The 8,973-nt window shown below is 44.1% G+C and overlaps 1 protein-coding gene across 2 annotated transcripts in view; it reads left to right on the top strand.

Annotated features, from left to right (window-relative positions):
- ccdc102a (coiled-coil domain containing 102A) overlaps positions 1-8,973 on the top strand; it is a 66,417-nt gene that overhangs the window by 47,898 nt on the left and 9,546 nt on the right. For both annotated transcript variants that reach the window (XM_019867976.1, XM_019867149.1), the window contains 2 exons: positions 3,447-3,617; positions 5,868-5,971. In XM_019867976.1, the coding sequence (XP_019723535.1) occupies positions 3,447-3,617; positions 5,868-5,971 (275 nt within the window). The remainder of the gene's footprint in view (positions 1-3,446; positions 3,618-5,867; positions 5,972-8,973) is intronic.

Raw genomic sequence — 8,973 nt, 5'->3', positions numbered from 1 at the left:
CCCGCCCCCCATCATGCAGACATTTTATACAGGCACCATTGAGAGCATCCTGTCCAGCTGTATCACTGTGTGGTATGGTGCTTGCACTGTGTCCTGCCAAAAGACCTTGCAGCGCACCGTGAGAACAGCTGAGAAGATCATTGGTGTCTCTCTGCCCCCACTCGTGGACATTTACTACTCCCGGCTGACCCGCCATGCCATCCGGATCGCAGGCGACCCCACACACCCATCCCACAGCCTCTTCAGCCTGCTGCCGTCGGGAAGGAGATTGCAAAGTCTCCGTGCCAGAACCAGCAGGCTCAAAGACAGTTTCTTCCACCAGGCGGTCAGGAGACTCAACTCCCTCCGTGCTCTGCCCAAACTCCCCACCCTCTGCCTCTGCCCGACCCCTGCCTCCTGTCACAGACTATGACCCTCCCCTCATTATCCGTCATCTGCATATTGCATATTGCACAATGCACTACGTCACTTTCATCCTCAATAGCCTCAAGTGCCATTGTTTTATGCTGCTTTTATTGTATATATCGTCTTTTATTGTATATATCGTCTGTATGTTTATACTGTTTTAGACTACATTGTCTTTCACTGTTTGCTGAGGATTGAGAGAAATAAATTTCATCCATGCTACATGTCAATGTATGCATATTTGACAATACGCCAAAAATGCGGGGGGCGAGCCCCCCCCCCCCCCCCCCCATGATGCAGACATTCTATAGAGGCACCATTGAGAGCATCTTGACCAGCTGAATCACTGTGTGGTACAGCGCTTGCACCGTGTCCTGCAAAAAGAGTCTGCAGCGCATTGTGAGAGCAGCTGAAAAGATCATTGGTGTCTCTCTTCCTCCACTCGCGGGCATTTACAACTCTCGTCTGACCCGCCAAGCCACCCAGATCGCAGGTGACCCCACCCACCCATCTCACAGCCTCTTTGACCTGCTGCCGTCAGGGAGGAGACTGCAATTTCTCTGTGCTAAAACCACCAGGCTCAAGAACAGTTTATTCCATCAGGCGGTCAGGAGACTAAACTCCCTCCATGTTCTGCCCGCCCCCCCGAGTCCCCCTGCCTAGCATCTGACATTCGATTATTGCACTTAAAATAAGTCACTACCCACAATAATCACAAGTGGCCTTGGTTGTCTATTGTCTGTTGTTGCTATTCTTTATTTATTAGATTTTTATTTTACATATTTATATAATTATGTAATTTTTTGTAAATTTTAGCTCTGTGTGTTCAATGCACTACATGTTTGCACTGTGGTTGAGAGAGGAAATTAATTTCATCTGTGCTATATGTTACACATAGAGCATATTTGACAATAAAAGCTGACTTGACTTGACTTTAATTCAATCCATCCAGACATTTTGGTAAAGAAGCTAGTTCGGTTGAATGTCAATCCATTCTTTATCAGGTGGTATCACTCTTTCTTATCCAAAAAAACCACAGCATGTGAGACTTAACTCTGTATTGGGATGAGTTTAAAAAAAACATGTTTTAGTTGCGCGGCCTCCAAATTCTGACTGAAACAACTCCAGGTTGAATGTTTCACCGAGATCTACCAAAGTTTTGAGGCATATGTATCAGCTGAAGACCTACAAAATGTCTCTGTAGCCCTACTGTAAACTCGACAGGAAGTCTGCCATTTCTGTCAGGTTCGAAAAGAACCGAATGGTGTTTTTAGGATCCCAGAATCGTAGACACCAGATAAAACTCTGTAACAAAAAATATTTATTCACTAAAAACACACCGACAAAGTAGAAACAGAAATCGCTGGTCAAAAGTCACCAGGGAAAGAAAACAATACATTAACAAAAAGCGCTTACAAAGGCAAGGAAATAAGATATCTGAGAATACCAAACGAAATGTCATGAGTCCAATTCACTCGACAAAACAACAAGATCGAATAATGAAAACTATGGCTGTACTTACGAAAAACATAAAACAAAAACAACAAGAACAAGAACTTCAAGAGTCAGAGCGAAAGGTCGAGAAAATGAGAACTTGAGCAATAGCAGCAGCACGGTCACCAATAATCTGACAAACTGCTGACAGTTTGTCAGTCTTTAAATACATGGGTCCATGATGACAGTGTGCACACTGGATGATGGGCTCCGGTCTGCCACCTGCTGGGGACACAAGAACAAGAACATGACAATTTGTAATGTCCTATCACGTTTTGCCTCAGTTTTAGCCTTTTATAGGAGGACATATTTTATCGCACTACTTATTAATCGGATGTACCTTATATTCCAAAATTTTCAATTCCATTGTGCCGATATCCCAATGTGCCAGTACCCGATTGCGGCAAGGGCTGTGCAGGCCCTCTATAGCTGCTCACAGCTCGAGTATGTATTTGCTTTACTTTCCCATGTTTAACCTCTGCTGTCTGAAGTCTGGTCGGCATTGCAAAATCTTTACCTGGATAAGTAACCATCCATCCATTCTTCCATTTTCTACCTGTTAGCAGAGTCGCTTCACAGCTGCGTGCAGATTGGCATCCTTCTGCCTAACATCCAAGAATGACAAGTTGAGCGAGGTGTTTTCATCAGCCATGTATCGGCGTGTTTTATTGAACAGGTGGAGAGGGGCGAAAAAGAAAAGGCGTTTCCCTTTTATAGGGCCGACCACGTCACTCACTGTGAAACAAAGGTAGAGCTATATTGCCCTCTACTGGCTCAGTCGTAAAAAGCAATCATACAATCCCAACACTACCGCTTGTCTGGGGTTGGGTCGCGGGGACAGCAGCGTTAGCAGGGAAACCCAGACTTCCCTCTCCCCAGCCACTTCTTCTAGCTCTTCCCGGGGAATCCCGAGGTCTTCCCAGGCCAGCTGGGAGACATGGTCTCTGCAACGTGTCCTGGGTCGTTCTCGGGGCCTCCTCGGGGCCTCCTGCTGGTGGGACATGCTCAGAACACCTCACTAGGTAGGTGTCCAGGAGGCTTCCTAATCAGATCCCCGAGCCACCTCATCTGGCTCCTCTCGACGTTGAGGGCTCGACTCTGAGCACCTCCCCAATTACCGAGCTTCTCACTTTATCTCTAAGGGAGAGTCTGGACACCCTGCGGAGAAAACTCATTTCGGCCGCTTGTATGATATCGTTCTATCGGTCACGACCCATAGCTTGTGACCATAGGTGAGGGTTGGAACGTAGATCGACCGGTAAATTGAGAGCTTCGCCTTTTGGCTCAGCTCCTCCACATCATAGCAGATGCTGCACCGATTCACCTGTCGATCTCTCGCTCCCTCCTGCCCTTACTTGTGAACAAGACCCCAAGATACTTAAACTCCTCCACTTGGGTTAAGATCTCCTTGCTGGCGAGCGCCTGGTAGCAGGGCCTACACCCATGGAGCTTGCTCGGGTTCAGCCCGAAAAGGCAACGTGGGTCCCCATTCCGATAGAACATGCTTTGTCATTAGCCTCACTCTTGGTTTGTTTTTGTGCATTTAGGACTTGGCTGATCTTCGTCACGTTCATGCAAAGTTGAAGAAGCAGTTCCAGGATAAGACGGTCGAGCTAGCCCATGCAAACAGGAGGGTAGAGGGCCATGAAGCTGAAGTCAAAAAACTGCGACTGCGGGTTGAAGAGTTAAAAAGAGAATTAGGACAGGCCGAAGATGAGGTAAGAACTGAAGCTTGGTGAAGTTTTGTTTGATCGGTAATATTGTGAAACAGTGACTATCATCATTTTGTTATTCACTATTCCAAATCTTTCAACTCCGACTACTTCACCAAATGTACATGGCTCGGGCTTGACATAAACATTGTTGCTCACCAGCTCCTTTGGCTAGCGAATTCTCATTGTTCAGATCCACTCAGCATTTTCACTAGCCACAAATTTGTTCTTGGATAATTCGCGCCTGCACTCTTTTCTGACCAAAATATCAGGCATGCGCTCCCGGCATGCAACACTCGCCGGGAGAGCACACAATGCACTGATTTTTCCCGCCAAGCCAAGCCTCAGCGTGTACTCGCCCTTGTGTCCTGTCACCCCTGCAAGCCCACCAACTTTTTCCCTACTGCCTCAACTCTTCTTTTTGTCCCGCAGCAGCTTGTGATGATCGGGTGGGGTCTGAGCTGTGTCTACTTGTCCGTTCCAAAACAGGAGGACAAATTTATGACACCGTGTCTGTTGACCTAACATAGCGAACATCATGAACAACAAAAAAAAGCTGGGTGTTGTGAACTCGGCATAAGATTTGAAAAGGTCCAGATCGAGAACATTGCTCGAAGCAAAGTATCTGTTGTTGTAATATATAAGTAGCTTCGTCATTATATTTACATCTGCTTATAATCAATTAATTCAATACAATTCAAAATCCTTTCGGCATTTCATTATGAAGGTCCGGGCAGCGATTGCTGTGAGGTCTCTATTGTTTTGTAACGTCTGTTTGTTAATAACATAGTAAAACAAACTGAAGTGCTTTATGCACTTTAACTTTAAGCAAAGAGGGGAGAAGGACGGCAGCTCTGACATTGTAAAAATCTGCTTCCAAAATAGCAATCTTATTTCATGTTTTTCTTTTATCTGTGTATTTTATAAATTAGTTTTTTTTTTTATGACACCCCCCCAAAAAAATAGTAATAAAAAGGTTTTAGATTGTTTTTTTTCCGAAAATGGGGCACACATTATCATTTTAAAGAGCAGTGGCTCTTTAAAAGCCAGCCACCATTTTATGAGGGTGGTGCTTTTTGATAAATACTTGCACATCACTCCATTTGCTGTGCATTTATTTTATCATTGCAGAAGGATCCGCTTCCTTTGTTTCATCTTCCTCTTCTGAATGCTCTTGCTGAATAGCCTTCACCTGTTCAAAGATTAACTTGCACAGGTTCCCACGTCCTCCGCAAACCTGGAAACAGATTTTCCAGTAATGGAAAACACATGTAAAATGTGAAATGTCCTGAAAATGCTTGTGTCGTTCTGGAAAATGTTTCCTGCATCAGCTTCTCTCTGCCTTGTGGCAACAAGTCAGTGGAAGTGTAACTGGGCCATAGGAGTTTCAATTTGAATTTCTAACCCTGAATTTTTTAATTAACATCAGAATTCCTCACGCTGATTTTTTTTTTCAGCATAGAAATTCAACATGCTAAAATGAAAAAAAATTCAACATCTCAAAATGTTTGAGGGTAAAAATATTAAATGTAAAAAAAAATCAGTAACAAAAAAATCCATTCAGCTGCAAAAAAAAAAAAAAAAACCCAAATGAGTCAGTGGTGAGTGTTAGAATCAGAATCACAATCATCTTTATTGGCCAAGTATGTAGAACACACAAGGAATTTGTCTCCAGTTGTTCAGGCTACACTAGTATTATCAATAACTAGCAGCTTTGATAAAGAAGGACATGACAAATAGGTATCGAAAGACTTTCCGTAATGTCAAATATACCGTTGTGCAGTAGTACCACCCAATGTCAGCTGTGAGACAATGTGCAAAGTATCAATCAGGGCTAAAATGATCAGTGATATATATATATATATACACACACACCGTATATGTATATATCGATGTAGATAGTTGGACAGAGAGAGGCCTCTTTGTCATTTTGCATCCCAAGAGTGAGCTTGGGACATGCCACTGAGAGAAAGGATAAATAGTGCTGTCCTACCTAGCAGTGTATTTGAATTGAAGAAGCCTTCAAACATGAGACGCAAAATATTGTCTAGGACAACAACTCTGCGTTTGTGATTCACAGGCATTTTATTAGTTTTTTTAGAAGAGATGCTGCAAATCTTTCTGGAATTAATTGAGCAGGGTACTGGTTGAATGGTATACATGTTTTTTTCGGGTATGGGGGAGTGTTTTTGTTTCGTTTTTTTTTTTGTGCTTTTGTTTTCTTTACACTCAGAAGATTATGTGTGTATTTGTTAGCTGGATGAGTCCAATAACCAGACAAGGAAACTCCAGAGGTCTTTGGATGAACAAGTAGAGCAGACCGAGAACCTGCAGGTCCAATTGGAACATTTACAGTCCAGGTAAGACACACACACACACACACACACACACACACACACACACACACACACACACACACACACACACACACACACCAACTCACGCGTAGCTGCACATCCATGTTCAGGATGAGATTGAGGGTGTCTAAAGAGAGGTGGCTTTCTTTCTTTTGCAAAATGTCTAGCCATTCCAAAACTGTTAAACAAAAATTAATCTTCTCAAACATTTCTGTCTGATTGATTTCTGTTTGATTGATTTGCCGTCCTAACTCAACTCAACTCAACTGTATTTATAGAGCACTTTCAAACAGCCATCGCTGAATACAAAGTGCTGTACATGGAGCAATTCAACATACACAACAAACAGTAAAGCAAATCGGTAATAAAGACGGTAGAAAGCACTGAACAGCAAAACAAAGAACAAATCTAAGTCATGCTGAGTCAAATGCCAAAGAATACAAGTGAGTTTTGAGGCGGGTTTTGAAGATGGGCAGCGAGGAAGCTTGCCGAATGTTCAATGGGAGGTCATTCCAGAGAGAGGGACCAGCAACAGAAAAGGCTCGATCCCCTCTGAGCCTCAGTTTAGTTCTTGGTACTTCTAATAATGTCTGGTCCGCAGACCTGAGGCGCCAGGCAGGTGTGTAGGGGCGGATGAGCTCAGAGAGGTAAGGTGCCGCGAGGTCATTTAGAGATTTGAAAACAAATAAGAGGATCTTGAAAATAACTCTAAAATGTATGGGGAGCCAGTGAAGGGATGCCAGAGTAGGAGTTATGTGCTCCCTCTTACGAGTACCAGTCAAGAGACGAGCAGCGGCATTCTGGACCAGCTGGAGACGCTTAATGGAGGACTGGCTGACTCCAAAGTAAAGGGCATTGCAGTAATCGACCCGGGATGTGACAAAGGCATGAATTACTGTCTCAAAGTGTTCATGAGAGAGAAGAGGTTTTACTTCAAAGGAACCCTTTGAAGTTAGGACGGCCCACCGAGGGGCCCTCCGTCATCTGTCAAAACAAATCGCTGATGCACGTCGTCATGTGTGAACATGTTATGTTGAGACAAGTGCAGCAGACGAGGCACCGCAACACGGAACTGGACATTTCAAATGTGAACGGTTCCAGGAGAATAGTCCTGTTTCAATCAAGTCTTGAGACTCGATGCCCAACCCGAAGTATATCTGATTGACACAATGGCCTCATCCATCACTGACCAAACTGGCTGGTAAATTCTTATCAACACATCCATCCATCTTTCCATTTTCTGAACCGCTTTATCCTCACAAGGGTCGCGGGGCGTGCTGGAGCCTATCCCAGTTGTCTTCGGGCAGTAGGCGGGGCAAACCCTGAACCAGCCAATCGCAGGGCACACAGAGACGAACCACCATCCGCGCTCACACTCACACCTAGGGACAATTTAGAGTGTTCAATCAGCCTGTCATGCATGTTTTTGGAATGTGGGAGGAAACTGGAGTACCCGGAGAAAACCCACGCAGGCACGGGGAGAACATGCATACTCCACACAGGAAGGTGTTCGAGTTCGAGCTGGACTCGAACCTGGTGCCTTTGCACTGTGAGGTCGACATGCTAACCACTGGAACACTGGGCCGGGCGCCCTTATCAACACATGCCCAAATGAATTTTAACCGGCTGGTGGTTGTTAATTTAGAACCCTGCACGCAATCATCAACTGCACTTGTGCCCACGCCGTTCATGATCATCACGATGGGTGATGACTTGAGCACCACTATGAAGTACTTAATCAAGCACAAAAATGTGGAAGCATACCCGTTTGCCAGTCTCCAGCAAGCAAAGGCCCGGCAACCACGACATACTCAAGAAGCCAAACTTGATCAATTGAAAAGCGAATGGAAACTAAGAGAAAAACATTGATAATATTGAAACAGAAGGAGGCTCAAGTGAAAATAAAGTTGGAAGCAGAGAAAACATACATCAGCCACATGCAGATAAAATTAAATAGCTTTGGCTTGTGTTAAAGTTTATAAATGTTTTCATTTACTTGAGGGTTGCAAAGAGATATCTGAAGATAAGCACATTAACGCTGTATATAAACTGTAAATGAACCCACAAGCCTCACCTCATTTCAGCCGAACCCTGTCAAGGTTCAAGAGGAAGCGAGGCTTACCGAAGCAATCACAAACTCTCTCTCCTTCAGCCGTCTTCCAATTCCATAACTTTCAATTTTCACCAGCAACCCTTTGGAGTATACAGATTGGAAGATTTCCTTCATGAACCTTACTGGGGAGAAGCCCCTGCTTTTTAGTGAGAAGATGCTCTAGCTCAAAAGTTATTTGGCTGAGAAAGCAGCAGCTGCAAAAAATCAAATTGAGTCAAAAATGACCGTGCCCCTTTTTGGGTCTAACTTCTCCCCCGGGTGTGCCAACTTTGGGCCGAAGTACTTTGCTCCACAGCAAAAGACTCACTTCCCCTCAGCTGCAGCCTTCATTGAATGCGACTTGCATGTCTGTGATGGTCTGACTAGCATTCCAACAGTCAATGAGGCAAAGGAGCGGATACTTTGAAGCCTAGGGGCTCTGTAAGAAAGCAGGTCTCTGTTTACATCAATTAAATTCAAATCAGAAGTAGTCTGCAGCATAGCCCCCACCGAAAGAGTAATTAACACAGTTGACATTGGCTTTAATACAGGGTGTCCATAAAGTCTCTTTACCATTTCAAAAATGTATTAAAAATGCAATTGATTAGATATTTTATTCAAATTTTTTCTATTGTATTAAGTGTTTATTAAAGTTTTTTTCACCTCTTTTAATACATTTCTACATGGGCAACATTAGTTGCACGAAGCACATCAAGATGGTACTCGCTGTAGCATAGCCTCATCAATTGTGGCAATGGCATCAGTAATCCTTTGCTTTAGGTCAGGAATGTCCCTTATCTTTGTTCGACACACGATATCTTTAACATAGCCCCATAGAAAGAAGTCCATCCATCCATCCATCCATCTATCTTCTACCGCTTATCCGGGGCCGGGTCGCGGGGGCAGCAGCTTC

The sequence above is a fragment of the Hippocampus comes genome, unplaced genomic scaffold (genome assembly GCF_001891065.2).
Source record: "Hippocampus comes isolate QL1 unplaced genomic scaffold, H_comes_QL1_v1.1 scaffold303, whole genome shotgun sequence".
In the NCBI taxonomy this organism is placed as follows: Eukaryota; Metazoa; Chordata; class Actinopteri; order Syngnathiformes; family Syngnathidae; genus Hippocampus; species Hippocampus comes.
Note: the sequence above shows the minus strand (reverse complement) of the source record. Positions and strands in the feature narration are given on the sequence as shown.